Below are 16,537 nucleotides of genomic sequence, written 5' to 3' on the forward strand. Positions count from 1 at the left end.
TCTCCAGAAGCACTGTGTGATTATGTCGAGGGCTGGCAACCCTTTTTTGTGGGGGGATGGGGGGGTCTTCAGGTTGGCTGATTGACTGTCCGAATAGTAAGATGGCGATGTACCCAGCTTGTTTGTGATGCGATTTCGCGGTGGGGTTTTGGAGAGACACCAAAGTCCATCGAATGTTTGTTTTCACACAGCGCATTTATAAATTGGTCTCATTGCCAGTTGCCTAAGATCACAATGATTCTTAGGGCTTGGAGGCGACCATTGCGAGCTCAAGGCCTTTAAGGCCTCTGCACACAGCTGACAAGGAGCTGTCTCAAGCTTGAAAGGCCAGCAGAAAAGGATTGGGACAAGCAAGACATACCTCTTGATCTGCGGGCAGACGAAGCATCGGTCTAAAGCACCTAGAGAACTTGAAACACGCTTTTTGTTTTTACTTCCTCTAGCTGAAATGGAGCATGTGCAGAAACACAACGGGTTATATTGTTTCCCCAACATCTCCGTATAATTCTGGCACCACACAAGGTACTTCACTAGGTGATATGTCTTGTAAGGCGGTGAAAGATCAAGTGGAGTAGTAGGCGATTGCACATGGTGGCGGGGCAGCGAAGTGGTCATATGTGAGCAGTATGTCGTTGGAACAAATAACCAGTCTGCTGTTGAGGACCTGCTCGCCTCTTATTTTCCCGAACTACTAGACAAGGAGGTGGGGAAAGAGATTCTGAACGTTTTGAGAGTATCAGATGGCCGAGTAGAGCCAAGGAAACTTCAAATAACAATGATGCTGACAAAGTTTGAGTGGGCAGAGTTGACTAGCGATCAGGGGGTTGAAGCAAAGCAGGGTACCGTCCGCTGGTCAAGAAATGGAGACACCGTTGAGATAAAGATAAGTGACATGGATCGACTCGGCAAATGGTATATACATGTGTAAGTAATAGAAGATGATGTGCGGATTGAGGGACCCCCACCAAAAAAAACAAGAAAAGAAAAGAAAAAAAAGAAAGAAAAAAGAAGAGCCGCGGCACAATGACCGACACCTCGAGGCACAACATCCATCACTCCTACTTACCAACACGGTGCTTTGTGCTGATCCCACCGAGGTCTTCTTTCTAATTCCTGGCAAGTCTATCTGGAGCAGGCAGTGGAGGTCTTCCGGAAACCGTCATTTGCCTCCCTCCAAGGGGGTCCAGGACCCAACGCCCTGCAAGTCTTGAGGTAGTGTCGAAGCTTTGTTGACGATGATCTTGTCAGGTAGGGCTACCAGACGGTTGCCGTTTTGCCACGGCTCGGCAATGTAAGCATCGAGACGTTGCTGCTGGAGGTAGGAGGGCTGCTCGACAATTCGGTTCGTGGAGGATTGGTTGCCAGAAGATGATCTTGAATGCAACCGCGTTGGTCAGTGAAATCCATTGCTCTTGCAAGTAGAAAAGGTGGGTCAGAGCGCAGCCTTACCCACTAACGGATTGAGTAGATTTTGAGCTCATGGCTACATATAGAAAGGACGGGCAGGTCAGGGAGCGAAATGCCGATCACCAGCCTTAATGCGGAGGGCGAAGCCGGAGGTCGGAGGTCGCAGCCGGAGGCCGGAGGGTGCAGTCGCCGTGTAAAGTCGGTGACCGGGCGGAGACTCACCCAGTGGTAGAGCCGTAAGGGACTAATATGTTCACAAATTTCTTGGTACGATGTACAGCTCCTCCACGGATATAGGCGACAAGCTTCGATAGGGACGTTTCAAGTGCAACAAAAATTGAGTTCTGGGAGAAGTTCTTGACCATAAGAATTGAGTAGGTGATATTCATGCGTTTTCAATTTTGATTATTTTTCACGGAACCAGGCTCTCCTAAATATTCTTGCCCTTCCCAGAACAAGAGGGCAGTCGAGAAAGAGCCGGTGGGGAGCATGGTCCGCGCATTCAATGCCCATGCAACGAGCAACTCGTCGCAGTGAACAGCAGGGAATAGTTGCGGAGTATCTTGAGACGTTGGTAAGATGGCTCGATATGCCATGAAAAGCATGATTGGACAGATACCGGAAAATTCCTCCACTGCCTACGCGAACCAAAGCCTCGTGTGATCACTATTACCAGCCCCACCCCCCTGAACGACTGCCTTCCACAGGCCGAAGATATGCGTGTCTGAGCTGCCGATAGCTCTCGATAGCCTCTGCAATGATGCAGTGCGGATGGCTACTGGAATGGTCGATTGCTGTGCCTGGATGTCAACGGCGACACGAATGTCTTATGCCTGCCACTGAATAATGTACAAGTAGGGCGAATGATCTGGTGATATGATGTCAAAGACCCATCTCATGTTGCTAGAGCGAATTCTCGCTGTTTGCATTTCAATTCAATCTCTTTGAAGATGGTATAACCTTCCAAGCAACAAAAGACATCCTGGAGAATCTTCGTCCTAAACCAACCAGCGACTCTTGAGGTTCACGGAACGATGTTTCTTTGAAGGGAAGGATCCGCCAGTGATACAATGGTGCAGACCTTCGAAACGAAGACTGACATTCGCAGACTTCACATCCTGCCTTCAACATTTGTCTGTCCGGACTTGAACAGATTCTCGTGCTCCACAGTGTCTCATGGGGACTCAACACTTTGTCCCTGGCCTTGAAAAGGCTTGCGTCGAAAAGTTCCGTGATAGTAGTCGTCCACATAGAAACCCAATAAATTTGAAGATTTCTTGATTGCAACAAGGAACACTTGAATCCTACTATTGCGGATTCATTCATGAGCAGATCAAAACATCCAATCATCACCCAGACCCTGACACAAACAACAGCCATCTGCAGGCCGCTGATACCAGACCCGGGGGAGGTAATGATATGTTGATTATGGGTATGCCAAGGGGTCAAAAGCGGGGCAAAAGAGAGGCCACGAGGCTCGCAAGATCAGAGGCCTCAGGAAAAGTGAGGCGAACGAAGGGGGGAACTGTCGCCCGACTTGTATGGAAATGGTGGTCTGAATATGCAGGCGTCGTCACGGCTTGTGCCTCACTCGAGACGCGGCCTATGGGGACTGCAGTATAAACGCCGGCCGCTGGTCAGACCTCGGTGAAATGGGCTTGGCTTCAAGGCAACCAGGCGGCGACCCATTCGTAGAGAGCTCGCTGCTGTCTCAAGGCAGACATGCGATAGCTTCGCTGCCCCCTCTCTGCCTGGTCGTGGAACCGCCTTGTTTGCTCTGCGTCTTCGGAGAATGGACTTCTCGGAGGAGTTGCCGTCGTGATGAACAGTCCGGTGACCGGAGCCGATGACAAAGTCTGTCGGAGATTCTGTATTTCCACAACCCGGGCCATAGTCGTAATGAAGCTGACTGACAAAGATTGGGGGCCAAGCTGCGTCGGGGTGATGCTGTCTCCGTGCCATGTCGATGCGGCAGCTCTACAATTATTAATGATTTGGATTAATGCTATCCCAATAAGGGTGGTGAAGACGACCACGTAGAAAGTTTGGAATAGATCATTGAAAAGAGATAGGATGGATAAACGAGGAAGCATCTGAACCCTTCCCTCACAAGAATGTGTGAATAGGAGTAGAGTTTGCCTCGAAGCGAAAGAAGAGAAAGAAGAGGTGAAGGAGACAAACAAGCTTGGACTTACAGAAGCTGGAGCTGCTGGTAAGAAGACACGAAGATTGCGACGGACCAAGGACCAAAATTCAACGACGGCGATATCCCATCTTTATAGGATGCTCGATGCGGTTTCTAGGCGAACAAGCGGGATCCGGTGTCGCCAGGGAGAAGAGGGATAGCTGCAGATTTATCATCTTCTGGGGCGACGGCCCTCGTAATTTTGAGACATCAGAGAGTGAACTCTGAATGTGTAAAGGACAGGGACGGAACGGGAGAACGACGTTCTTCAACGTCGCGGGAAGGGAAGGGTGGCTATTTAACGCGTTACCAACCGTCTGGCATCCGGTGGCTGCCTTATCCTGTCACGGAATTCAGCAGCAAGGCCAATCTGCTTGTGAATTTTCCATCCCGCCTCTGGGTCCCTTAGCTGTTAAGGGACCCAGAGGCGGGATGGAAAATCATGCGCAGCGAGGCATTTGCGTAGGAGAAATGCTTGGCTGCAGTCTCCTCGACCTCTGAGTGGAGGACCTTTCTCGGCAGGTCCTCGCACGCGTGACGGTTCCCACCGACGACCCCAGGCGGGCGTTGCTTGTCGTTGTTTTCTCATTGTCAGATGCCTCAACCATACCTAAGTTCTACCGCAGGACCGAACAAGCCTCCAATCATACGCAATAGACGACGACGTGGTGATCGTGACACCGCCTGAGGGTGGTGTGGAGATGCACACGATCTGTGGTTTTGACTGGCCCAGGCTGCAGTAGTGGCCCAATTTCAGGCCCAAAACGATTTGGCAACTCCGCACCCACCCCTACCGAACAGCCCTGTAGGTGGAAGATGCGCCAAGGTGTGGGTGGGGGATCGCAAGCAAAGGCAACTTCTGCTTACTCAACGCAGAGCCTCAAGTTTCGGGGTCTCAGCACGAACCCACCTGCAGACCGAATTGTGTTTTCTCGTCTTCATCTTATTTATATAGTAGCTTGTCTCCCCCTCAAACCTCGTCTGGCCTCGAATTTGGTCTTTACCGTACTATCACGGATTTCGCAACTTCAAAGATTTCATGGGCAAATTCTTGCCTGTTATCTTGAATATGTTCTGACACCATTGAAGCACCGAGGCGGACCAGGATCCGTGGTAACAGCAGGCCCCGTGGTAAGCCCCACTTCACAGACAGCTACCAAGGGAAAGGGTCGCGCCTCGGGGGTCTTACTGTAGTGCCAATTTAATATAGCTCTTTCTTTTTGTTTGTTGCATCAACGCCTAAGTGACTCTACTATCACATACCAGGCATGCTGCCTGACCTTACTCTTGTCCTCCCCAAGGCTTGTACTGAAATCCTTCCACAAAAGCATAGGGTGGATGTAAGAGTACCTCGACGTCTCATCCTTCTCACTAATGCTCTCCAGCACCCTCTCCATCCCGCGAAGCTCGCGCAGCTCGCCAAGATCGATCTTAGTCTCGGCGTCCTCCCTCTCCTTCCTGCACATGTGCTGCCGAGTAAAACCGAGTATCAAAGCAGCCATCGCTGCAACGGCTGGCGCAGCAAATGAGGTACCCTTAGCCAGTCTGAACCCGCCACCCTTTGCCTCTGGCCACTGCGTAATGACTTGCTCGCCAACAAACATGAAGTTGTGCGATCCGTGGACATACCTCGGTGTGAATCCTGACGACCTTTTCCCCCATTCATCGCAAGAATGCACTCCAATTGTGAGGTACGGATCTCTCGCTGGCCAGCACGGGTCTCGGCTGTTATTGCCGTGGTTGGACATGGCGGAGAAGACGAGGACCTTTGAGTCGCGCACTGCACGGTTGAGGGCTGCCTTCACCTCTTTCTGACTTTCCTCAAAGCCGAAAGACATGTTGATAATGTCTACTTTCTGGCTTACAGCCCAGTCGATGGCCTTTGCGACGATGTCCGGTCGCGGTTTCTTGACGGGATTTTCTGTCGCCGGCAACTGAGTTGCCGCACCGCGATTGATATCCCCTTCACATATGCGAGCTATGTAAAGCTCCGATCTTGGAGCCAGTCGGAGTATAAGTTCTGCTACCTGAGTGCCATGCCCGTCGAGGTCGACCATTTCGTCTTTGCCTGCAATGTGACCGGAAATTGTGAAGTCTTCACAAGCCTTGATTCTTTCGTACTGAGTCGGCTCTGGATGAGTTGCCCATGACGGTTTGCCATTGATGAATTTAGTCAACCTAGGTTTTCTGAAATTCTGGTGTTTGACGTCCAATCCAGTATCCAGGACTGCAACTTTCACAGGTTGATCATATTTCTTCTTGAAGTCAAACTTGTCCCACGTACCGAGTAGCCATTCATACGTCTCCGAGTGCGATATCTCTGAGCTGGAACGACGTCAGTAGCTGGCATGCCTCTGATCTTGTTACAATGCTTGCTTACCTTGTAGCTGGGACCGAAAATAAAGCCCCATCGAATGAGCCGCCATCGGTGGGAAGCGGTGCAGTTTCTGGCACTGCTGAGGGTTCAGTTCCGGCTGATGCGTCTTCTGATTCCGATGAATCAGCAATATCGGCAGTTTGGGTCCCTTCTGAAGGTCCCCCTCCATCTTGTCTGAGGTCGCCAGTTTCTTGCGTAGACTTCTCTCCAGCTCCTTGAATACTGGCATGAGAAGATCTGCGCAAGATATCTAACGTCTTCGGGTGTTGTCCGAGCTCGGCAAGCTGAATTGCTGTGGTTCCATGCCGGGTTTCAGCAAGTACATTTGCCCCATAGTCTAGCAAGACTTTGACCGTCCTCTGTCGCCCTTTCTCTGCTGCTAGATGCAGTGGAGTGAACTTCTGCGATAGAGTTGGGGCGTCGACGGCGGCTCCTTTACTCAAAAGAATTTCGGTAACTTTGCTTTGACCTGCCCGAGCCGCATGATGAATGGGCTTCCAACCTCTTTCCAGGCTCTGTGACTCGATAATGGAAGGGTTCTCTTCAAGAAAGAGGTCCAGAATACCTTCCACAAGCGGTAAATGCCCCTTCATCGAGGCCCAGGCTAGCATGTTGATCACGTCTATCTGCCCTCCCAATGTGATGAACTTGGACAGCTCCGGTAATATTTTGCGCGTCTGTCTCCCAGGCTTTGCCCATTTACTCAATACGTGTTCCATTCTTTTGGCAAGACTCGCATCTAATCCTTCCGTGTAGTAGAATGCGTTCTTGCCATCGGGGTTCTCGAATGCTGGGTCCGCCCCAAATGCACACAGAGTCTGCACGTTCGAGTATCTGCCTTCTGACACTGCACTTTGCAACACAGTGAGCCCGTTCTTATCCAGAGAATCCAGTTCCGCACCCATAAATAACAGGAGCAGAATTGCAGTTCGCATATTCTTCTTTGCCCTCAGGGCTGCCAGGTGCAATAGCGTGTATCCAGCTTTCGTGACCACTTGCAAGTTCGCCTTTGACCGCATCAAAGTCATCATAACATCAGGATGATTACTGTCGGTGGCGAAAGTCAGAGGAGTATATTTCCAGCCGGATAGTGCATCAACGTCTGCGCCCTTCGAGATGAGCACCTTGACAATGTCGTTTCGGCCCGTTATCGCCGCAACATGCAGAGGCGTCCGGCCCCGTTCGTTCTTCGCGTCGACACAATCCGGCGAGGCTCGAAGGATGCGTGTCACTCCATCCAGATCCTCGTGGTCAACAGCCTCGTGTAGGACCTGCCCGGGTGTCTTGACCCTGTACGCAATTGCAGGTGACGGCTTCTCGGCTGGAGTGGCTTGCCCATCTTCCGGCACCAGAGGGCTCGGAGACCGTGAGTGCCCGACTGGAGAACGTCTCCCAACATCGTGCCGATCGGGACTGAGCATATCGTTTCCGTGCAAAGGCTTCATATCGGTTGTGGTGGGTACTGAACAGAACTGTGGAAATTTGCAACTAAGGTGAGAATCGCCAGCCTCACTTTGAAGGGAAATGGGTTCAGTGTTGTCTGCTTATGGGCTGTGCCATTTGCCGACACAAATGAACGCCATAAATGCTACGCCACTAATGCAGGCTGACCGATGAGCGTGAACACACCCAGGAAAAGCCTCGGCCCCTTGACAATAGTTCAGCTCCTATTTTCAGCTGGTGCCTAACGGACAAGCTCACAATTTTCTGTTGATTCAATCAATTTTTCTGTTCGAGACGTGCAGCTGTCGCTGGGCAGCGATCACATCCACCACGCCGAACATGACAACCTCCTCAGGCCGCCTAAAGGGAGACAAGCTCTGGCATGTCTACCGCTATCCACAGAGACCAAATACACTCATGGTCCTGGGGAGCATACTTACGAAGCCAGATGACCTAGAGTCGTCGCTGAACTATGGCGACGGGATCGAGCCTTTCCCCTCTCGGTCAGTCGAAGACCAGACAGGAGCGGTTCGCCTGTTTATGCGATCAGAGATATCGACCAAGAATGGTGGAAGACTCAAGGCTCTTCTGCCATTCTCGCCAATTGCCAGCGCCGGTGGCGGGCTGGGTGCGACCTCATCAACAAGCTTGGATGCCAGCATCGAGGCTTCCGGCGTCCGAGCAGTGGCTGTCTTACCGCCGGCTGCCCATGATTACTTAGAACGAGCGCTACAGAACCCCAGGATCGTCGACTACGTGAGAAAGGGCATCTTCGCAGAGCCTCTGTATATGATTGTGGGTGTTGCAACGTGCAAGTCATTGTCTATGGGCGACGCTTCGAGCAAGAGCAGATCGGCATCTATCGACCTTGATGCCAGTCTGACTATTGGGGGCGTCGAAGCCGGGGTCGGTGTTTCGAGAGACAAAGGAACTTCGGAAGATTCGGAGCGGGAAGTTCTGGAAGAATGTGATTTTGCATATCGAGTGAGAGAGTTTCAATACTCTCGTCGGAAGAAACGGATCAAGAAGTCGGCCAACGTGACCGACGGCGCAATGTTCGGAACCGATGCTTCAGGGGAAGAGGGTCCATTCGAAGAGGTGCCTATTTTCGAATACTTTGAGAGTGAGGATGAAGACGTTGAGTGATACGAGACAAGAAGTTTGAAAACGGTGACGATTGCCGCTGACTGTTTTGAGGCATGTCTTTTCTAGGAATCAGTTGAAGGGTTCCCATCGGTCCTCAACATGAAAAGAAAATACTGGGATTAAGCTCTTCTTTTTTTATAAAAAGAAATCTCAATCGGCTTGCAAGTTCGCACAATGTTCAACTCCTAGTGACAAGCGCAAACAGGGGCGACAACGTCCTAGAGGAGACCAATATCCCTCAGCTGGAGCCATCAAACGATATTTGCCTTCCGAAGAGAGAACCTCTGCTCACATAGGTAACAAGGGCAAGTCATATCAGAACAGCGGAAGCCCTCGAAGGCGTTACCACCACGATGTCAACGCCATGGTCTATTTCCTCTTTGTCATTGCACAACATCCCTCACCTCCGTGGATCTCCGCAAAGTAGCTTTACTTTGGAGCTTTTTCGAATTTGTTTGAATTGCCTCCTCATCTCAGCATTGCCCCTGGAAAAGACATAATTATTCCATCCCTGAGAGATGTGCACCCCGCTCAAGCTCGATTGGCCCATCGATTCTGGCTCAATCAAGGCAATGGGAGGATCTGAACGACCAATCCAGAGTTCTCCCTTGAACTCATCGACACCTTCGCACCACCTACACCAATATTCTTAGGGATGACTTTGCAGCCGTCCTAATGGCTTGGCTCGAATACAACGGCCTCGGTTGAATCAACTGATGTGGTGCGCGATTGATGATGCCGATCTTGCGTGCGGGGTCGGTCGTCTCCATGGCCATGCGCAGCACTAATTAAGGGAAAGAGCAAGTACTCACCCTCGACGTCGGATACATCATCACCTAAAGAAAATCAAAATTACCAAGATATTCTGTTGCCATAAATTATCACATAGTCATGTCTCACCGTCTGGAAGGAAAGGTAGCTATCGTCACCGGAGGCGCATCCGGATTCGGCAAGGGCATCGCCACAAAGTTCATCCAAGAGGGCGGCAAGGTCATCATCGCCGACCTCTCCGCAGAGGCCGGAGAAGCGGTGGCCAACGAGCTTGGCTCCTCAGCTTCTTTCCAGAGAGCCGATGTAACCAAGAGGGAGGAGTGGGAGCAGTTGCTCAAGACGGCGACTGACAAGTTCGGCGGCCTGGATGTCGTTGTGAACAACGCTGGCACCACATACCCGAACAAGCCCACGGAGCAGGTGACAGACAAGGACTTTGACGCTTGCTTCACCGTCAACGTCAAGTCCATCTACCTTTCCACGAACGTCTTATTGCCCTATTTCCTAGAGAGCGGGCGCCCTGGGTCCTTCATCTCCCTGGCATCAACAGCGGGAGTGAGACCACGACCGGGCCTGGCGTGGTACAACGCGTCCAAGGCAGCAGTCATCAACGCTACGAAGTCGATGGCTGTCGAATATGGACCGAAGCAGATCAGATTCAACTCCATCTCTCCGGTCTTCGGCAGTGGCACGGGCTTGTAAGCGCATTCACCTCCCCCAACCCAACCCAATCCAATACCAAAGAATCAAACACATGGCTTACTTTGAGGTCCGGTCTATAGGTCATCATCTTTCCTAGGAAAGCCAGATACAGAGGAAAACCGCGCATCGTTTGTTGCTACTATACCCCTGGGACGCGGGTCAACGCCTGGTGACGTGGCGAATGCTTGCTGTTACCTTGCAAGCGACGAAGCAAGCTTCATAACTGGTGTCAACCTGGAGGTAAGGACATGCTCCGACACTGACAACTTCGAACGTATACTCACACTCGCTGTACCAGGTGGACGGTGGCAGATGTGTCTAGGCAGTCTTGGAGGGGCCTATTGATACTTATTTGGCTGGTCTGGTAAACACAGTTGGACTCCTCACAAATGTGCTTACTTGGCTATGGATTGCCTACGGTGCGTAACTACAGAAAGCATGGGAGATAATTCAGTTTGCAAGGTGAATCTCGAGATATCTGCCCAAGCAATAAATACATTGACATACGGGCGGAGGTCTCAAGCATGGTGAATGGGCTGGCGTGCGTAAGTATAATCAGAATCAAAGTCATGCTGGGTCAACAGGGATGGGTAAAGGCAAATGTACTTTCAGCTCACTAGGCACAAAATGTTCGTTGCATACCCCTGGTGGCATTTGAGTATCCTCGGATCAATAATCCCTCTGTGGGCTAGATTGGAACCTGGCACAGAGGAATCCAATCAAGTGTCACTCTTGTAGACTTCCATGATTCCGGATGGTTAATAGCCAATGTGGCCGTGTCCTCTTCGAACTGGGTTGGCGGCCCAGAACACCCAGGATGTTCTGTTTATGTTTTACAAGGGGCAACTGCTGGAGGTGTGACAAGTAGTCCACCATGTCAGCAAACATGTCGCACTTGGTGGTGTGGTGGGTGGTACAGGATGGCCTGCTTGCAGCTGCTACCCCGTTTTTACTTTGGGTTAGCTTGCTGATTGGTCGGTGAACGTAAAATTCGCAATTGTCGGGCACCCAAGTTGCTAATTGCTCCACCACACCTTTTCGAGCCGCATGAGAGACTCCAATCCTGAGCCGCATGCATCTGGGGGGCTACCCGGCCACCACCGACCGATGCGCATTCCGAAGTCTCATTTCGACCCCCCCCTCCCCACTCGTACAACATCATGGCACTGCCTCCGTGCCCAAAAATCTACAAGGCAACACCGGTTTATCGTCGCACAATCAGGGCCACTCCTCAAGGAATCATTTCTTTCTCGGTGATTCATCGGTAGCTCAGTGTGACACCGTCACCGCCTGGTCCATAGTCCATTCATGTTTCCGACCAGCACCCTTTCGTTCGCTTCCTCATTACTTTACATATTCCATGGCTGTCCCCGACTTGCGTTCACTCGCTTCTTTCCTCATGACTTTTCCTCTTCAACCTCTCCTCATCGTCAAACGCGTGGTAGCCTTTCAATATGGATCCAATCCAAAGCTATCGTCATTCTGATTCCGCCCTTAACATGAGCACCTCCGCATGAGCACCTTTCTTCTCGTCGCAATCACTGTCGCAGGCCGTGAGCAAGCACTGGAAGTACAGTAAGTACGCACCTCTTATTCTTTACTGTCTGTGATCTTTGGAACCATGGCTCCGAACTCTTTCCAAGTGGTTTTGAAACCACCGTCCTTTTTCCATTTCCTCAGCACTTTTGATTGCTTGTCACCCTTTTCCCCCTCAAGCTCTGCCCTTTCACTTTCAAATACGTCCAGGAGAAGAGATGGTTCTGTGCAAGGTGTCACTTTGGGCCCTTGGACTGGACCTACGACACCGCTCCTGATCCCTTTCCCCCGTCACAACCATGAGTATTGCTTATGGATTCCACTGGGACTTGGCATCAACTTCCAGTGCTCGCAAACACTGGAGCACAATATTTACAGGAGCAAAATTGCTCTGCGACCACCACTTTGGCATTTGGGACTCGCTGTCTCGGCCCGACATACCCTGCTTTGATCAATGAAACCCGGAGATCGGAATGAGATCGGAATTGCAAGATCTCCGATAACTTTGTCATCAACCGCTGAACCTCACTACGCACATCGGACTCTTTTCTCCCGAATAACTCTGAACAGCGTCCACACCAGGCTACAACGCACACGGGATCAGATGATTCTTGTTGACGTGTCATTGCATCGCAGTTCTGCCTGGCATCCATATGGTCGCCTTGCCGCCTTGTTTGCCTTGCGCCAAGTCATCTTCGCCAAGCCGTCTTGCCCGAGGTCTCTCCGACGGCCGCGTCTGCAGCCTGACGCTCATAGGCTCCGTCTCAAGCGAGGCGCTGTCAGACACAACAGCCTGCCTATCTCGAACCTAGCACCATACAAGTCGGGCGAAAGTGGCTATTCTTGTCCGCTCCACTTTCCTCTTCATTGTTTCACTGCAGGCCATCTTACGATGCACTTATTTTCATACATCGACCCCTCAAGGTGTCCTCCTGTCTCCGTTTCGGCGCCCTGGGTCTCATCCCAGCGAGCTTTGTGCAGCCCGGTTTGAAGGGGCAATACAAGGAGTACGAAGTCTACGATATTCCTGTCAATCAGGAATAATGACAAGGTGTCTGAGAGAGAAAGCCGTCTTCGTCATGTCTCAGAAGGAGTCTTCTTCGCAGATATGTCATTTTCATTCGTATGCCTCTTCAGATGTTGTTGATGGACCCTCATCTCGTACAAGTAGTCCGAGGTTGACAGATGTCGTATGCGGTACCTTGTTTGTGCTCTGCAAGTATACGATGCTGGGTATAGAATGCTTGTTCGGGACACTGTCCGGAGCAGCTCTGAAGTTGTAATTTGGTCGCTGAAGTTGCATCTCTCCAATCACCAAATGTTAGAAGAGATTAGTCTTGCTGGACACACTGGCATTCTACAGATCATCAGTGATAGGCATCTGAGAATGTCATTGAAAACACTATTCCCCATACTGCGTCATCACCGTGTACGGCATCATTGATAGGTGCCTCCTCCGGATAAGACAAAACGCGACACCTACAACTCGAAGCACGCTACGGGGACCTCGACCTTGTGATGGATATGGTGCATGGGGGTCGTTGCATTGTTTCGATCCACAATTCAATGGTCGTGGACGGCCCCGGGTTCAATGGGGGTGGGGCTAGTGAGACGTGCTGTACAAGGCTTTGGTACTTTGGTCAGCGCGGGGCCTTATCACGGAGCACTCGAATCTAGGCAAACTGGACGTTAACCCAGTCGCATTGCGCCTAGAAGGATCGCACACGGACCCGACGCTTGAAATACCCTCAAGACGGCCAAAGCTATCGAACCATGGAAAGAAAATGCGGCCCATGAGTTGGTTCTCGGGGTTCGCGAAGGACAAGGAAGGGTTAGCTCGCGCGCGACTCCGTCCGAATTATGTAGACTTACTTTGATAGCAGGCTTTCTGTGCTTCATTATTTATTGAACATGATCTAGGATTTGGATGCCACGGATGCTCACTCTGCGGCTGTTCCATCCATTTCTCAGAGTTTTGACGGCTCTTGATGCGGTCTTATCCTACTCTTACGCCGTAGTGTTCTCTAAAATCCGAAGCCGAACCTGCGAATCTCGTCTCAAATGTTCCTTGCTGTCAACCATCTCAAGGAAGAAGCTCCTATTCTGGCTTCGCCTTTTCCTCAAGTCACCCAGTGGTCCTCCGTCTCACCCGTTCTCTACGCTTTGGACGAGCCAGTCGGCTGAATACACATCGACTTGCCCTCTTTGATCCACGTCTGCAAGCCCCAACAACGATCATGAGCTCAAGATCTACAGAGTCCGTCGACGGGTAAAGCTACACCAAAATGCATCCTTTCCCCGCAAGAGCAATGACTTTTACTAATCAACTCCACCGTAATTCTAGATCCTCTTACGGCAGTCAAGCCTTCACGAGCCGAAATGCCGACAAGCAGACCTATCTTCAACAACAGACCTACCTTCAACAACAGCGGCTCAACGAGTTCGTTGCTGAGCCTTGGCATAAAGGCAATCGTCTAGTCCCCCTGCCTTATAAAACCGTCGTTACGGAAGCGCCGAGTCTGCCACAGGGTCCGTTGAGGCTGTCACACAGTCCGTCACTCGCTGGGCAGCCTCAAGATCTAAGAGGCGTAGGGTCTTGGACAACATCGCAGGGAGGTCAATGATGGTTCTCAAGATAATTTTCATCTCTTCCAAATTGCTTTTCAGAAAGTGGAAAGAAGATCTTCTTCCTGAGAGTTATTTTGAGGTATTAATAATGTCTGCATTGATAAAAGGATGGATAGTTATACACTATTCTATTCATTTATTATACAAATATTGCTGTCACGAAGCGCACGATCGAGCTTCACTTTGCGGGTTAGACATGCTTTGAGACATGTAGAAACATGGACGGGATGACTGTTGTAATGAAGAGATGCTGCTCTCATACACATGCACCCGAGCGCGAGTAGGGATATGGGCCGGAGAAGCAAGGGTTAGGTGAAGCTGTGTGGCGTTAGGCTAGATTCAGCAGGCACACGTGCGGATTTGACAGGCCGGGAATTGCTGTCAGCTACCGTTACTGCGGCGGTAAACAAAAAGAAATGGGAGAGGAAACATGCAAATAGACGAGCGTCTATTGCGCTTGACATCTTGGTTGCCGTCCGGAAACGCACGCCACCGGGACGGGAGATGGCGAACGTGGGGAAGCAGCATGAAGCTTGTCACGGGACGGAGATAAGAAAACGGGGCCCGCACCGTTTATCTTCTTCCTTGCGCGGTTTCGGATTTGGATGACGACTTGGCCCGCCCGCGCCGTGGATTTCTAAGCGTCACTAACTCAACCACAAAGTTTGGATGGAAGAGGGCTCAACTAGAACACCTAAACAGCATGCTCTGATAGATAGATTGATCCTTTAGCAAATCATTCCTAGTATCGCTGGGCGGGCTCATCTTACCCAGTCCATTTTTAGCCATGTCTTCAGCAGCCGCCCCGGCAAATGGTGCCCAGACACCGCCAAAGTCACCCACGCAAAAGTCGCCGGCACGATCTCCGACCCGGCCTGCTCCAAATGCCGACACAGAGGAGACGCCCTTGCTCGCCGCGGCGCGCGAGGAGGGACGAGATGAGCACGAGGAGGCTGCATTGCTCGAGCCGTCTCAGGACAAGTCCAAACGCACCAAGAGCTGGTGGTTCTGGCGGATACTGTGGACTGTCCTCGCTGCACTGGTGCTTGCCGTCTTCATCAAGGGTTGGATAGATGCCAAGGATGTAGATGTGAGCCACCGCAAGTTCGAAAGCCTGAGGTGGTGATGTTTGACTGACCGCTTCTGCAGTTCGATCTCAAAGGAGCACTTAAGCGGGCCCTCGGAGGCGGGTTGAGTGGTGCTGCAGCAATGGTACTCCAGGTCATACTGCTGATGGTATGTTTGCCTGCCTGAATCTTTTTTTTTCCTTTTTGTATTTCTACACGGAGCATGAAGGACTGACCCGTCATAGTGGATTCGAACCATCATGAACTACCAGTATCGTCATGGTTCCTCTCTCACCACAGCGACCAAGACGCTATATGCTGAAGGCGGCATCCCTCGTTTCTACCAGGGTGCCGGATGGGCTCTCATCCAGGGTCCAGTCTCCAGATTCGGGGACACAGCGGCCAACGCCGGCATCCTAGCTCTGCTTCAGTCAAATGGATACTTGAGCCAGCTGCCCAGCCTCATCCAAACCATCTTTGCGTCTTTCTGGTGAGGCTCTCCCTGTCCATGCCTTGCTTTATAGACAAGGGCAGATCAACTGACTCACCACCACCCACACAGCGCTGCTGCATTCCGCATGATCTTGACTCCTATCGACACCTTCAAGACTACGATGCAGGCCCAGGGTTCTCGAGGCACTGCCTTGCTCCGGAAGCGTGTCAAGGAGAACGGCGTAGGGAGCTTGTGGTGGGGTGCTTTCGCAACGGCTGCTGCCACATTTGTGGGCCACTACCCCTGGTTCGCAACGGTGAGTTCATGATGGCATTCATGTGATCAGGTCAAGGCCCTAGAGCTAACTTTGAATGATGGTAGTACAACTTCCTGTCGGAAAACATCGAAGAGCCTCCCAAGCACCCTCTTATCGTGTGGCTGGCCCGCCTGGCTTTCATCGGCTTCTGCGCCTCGGTTATTTCTGACTCAGTGTCCAACTCTCTTAGAGTCATCAAGACCTACCGCCAGGTCAACGACACCCAAGTCTCCTATAGTGAGTTCATGATTGTCACTCCGGGCTTATGAACAAAGCTGACAGGCCGATTTCAGCCGAGGCCGCTCGGCTAGTCATTCTTCAGGACGGCATCTTGGGTCTGTTCGGCCGCGGCCTAAAGACACGCATCATCGCGAATGGTCTCCAGGGCATTCTGTTCTCCATCCTCTGGAAGCTCTTCCTGGACCTGTGAGTTCCCCAAAGTTGTTTGCTTACCGGGTGTCGCTAATAAGACTATGTAGGTGGGAGAAATCAACGTCTTGATGCCCGCCCACATCGGCTTAATCCA

The 16,537-nt window shown here is 51.4% G+C and overlaps 6 protein-coding genes across 6 annotated transcripts; 3 read left to right on the forward strand and 3 right to left on the reverse strand.

Annotated features, from left to right (window-relative positions):
- Nucleotides 1–1,159: 1,159 nt before the first annotated feature.
- On the reverse strand, nucleotides 1,160–1,796 carry J7T55_007607 (uncharacterized protein; the record flags this gene model as incomplete). The annotated part of the gene is made up of 2 exons (XM_053134897.1): nucleotides 1,160–1,373; nucleotides 1,630–1,796. The coding sequence occupies 2 exons, from the start codon at nucleotides 1,794–1,796 to the stop codon at nucleotides 1,160–1,162; spliced, it is 381 nt and encodes a 126-aa protein (XP_052987400.1).
- A 1,275-nt stretch (nucleotides 1,797–3,071) lies between these two features.
- J7T55_007608 (uncharacterized protein) lies at nucleotides 3,072–7,414 on the reverse strand (the record flags this gene model as incomplete). The annotated part of the gene is made up of 6 exons (XM_053134899.1): nucleotides 3,072–3,316; nucleotides 3,603–3,616; nucleotides 3,907–3,933; nucleotides 4,243–4,326; nucleotides 4,856–5,917; nucleotides 5,973–7,414. The coding sequence occupies 6 exons, from the start codon at nucleotides 7,412–7,414 to the stop codon at nucleotides 3,072–3,074; spliced, it is 2,874 nt and encodes a 957-aa protein (XP_052987401.1).
- A 337-nt stretch (nucleotides 7,415–7,751) lies between these two features.
- J7T55_007609 (uncharacterized protein) lies at nucleotides 7,752–8,558 on the forward strand (the record flags this gene model as incomplete). Its single annotated transcript, XM_053134900.1, has 1 exon — nucleotides 7,752–8,558. One exon carries the CDS (start codon nucleotides 7,752–7,754, stop codon nucleotides 8,556–8,558), a length of 807 nt encoding a protein of 268 aa, XP_052987402.1.
- An 891-nt stretch (nucleotides 8,559–9,449) lies between these two features.
- Nucleotides 9,450–10,031, forward strand: J7T55_007610 (short-chain dehydrogenase reductase family; the record flags this gene model as incomplete). Its single annotated transcript, XM_053134901.1, has 1 exon — nucleotides 9,450–10,031. The coding sequence occupies one exon, from the start codon at nucleotides 9,450–9,452 to the stop codon at nucleotides 10,029–10,031; it is 582 nt and encodes a 193-aa protein (XP_052987403.1).
- Nucleotides 10,032–12,189: 2,158 nt separating this feature from the next.
- J7T55_007611 (uncharacterized protein) lies at nucleotides 12,190–13,100 on the reverse strand (the record flags this gene model as incomplete). Its single annotated transcript, XM_053134902.1, has 3 exons — nucleotides 12,190–12,343; nucleotides 12,478–12,594; nucleotides 13,051–13,100. 3 exons carry the CDS (start codon nucleotides 13,098–13,100, stop codon nucleotides 12,190–12,192), a joined length of 321 nt encoding a protein of 106 aa, XP_052987404.1.
- A 704-nt stretch (nucleotides 13,101–13,804) lies between these two features.
- J7T55_007612 (uncharacterized protein) lies at nucleotides 13,805–16,441 on the forward strand (the record flags this gene model as incomplete). The annotated part of the gene is made up of 10 exons (XM_053134903.1): nucleotides 13,805–13,836; nucleotides 13,912–14,160; nucleotides 14,441–14,502; nucleotides 14,563–14,730; nucleotides 14,981–15,285; nucleotides 15,345–15,431; nucleotides 15,508–15,752; nucleotides 15,825–16,011; nucleotides 16,077–16,248; nucleotides 16,305–16,441. 10 exons carry the CDS (start codon nucleotides 13,805–13,807, stop codon nucleotides 16,439–16,441), a joined length of 1,644 nt encoding a protein of 547 aa, XP_052987405.1.
- Nucleotides 16,442–16,537: the final 96 nt, after the last annotated feature.

Source organism: Diaporthe amygdali (genome assembly GCF_026229845.1).
Source record: "Diaporthe amygdali strain CAA958 chromosome Unknown NODE_49_length_293705_cov_63_570957, whole genome shotgun sequence".
Lineage (NCBI taxonomy): Eukaryota > Fungi > Ascomycota > Sordariomycetes > Diaporthales > Diaporthaceae > Diaporthe > Diaporthe amygdali.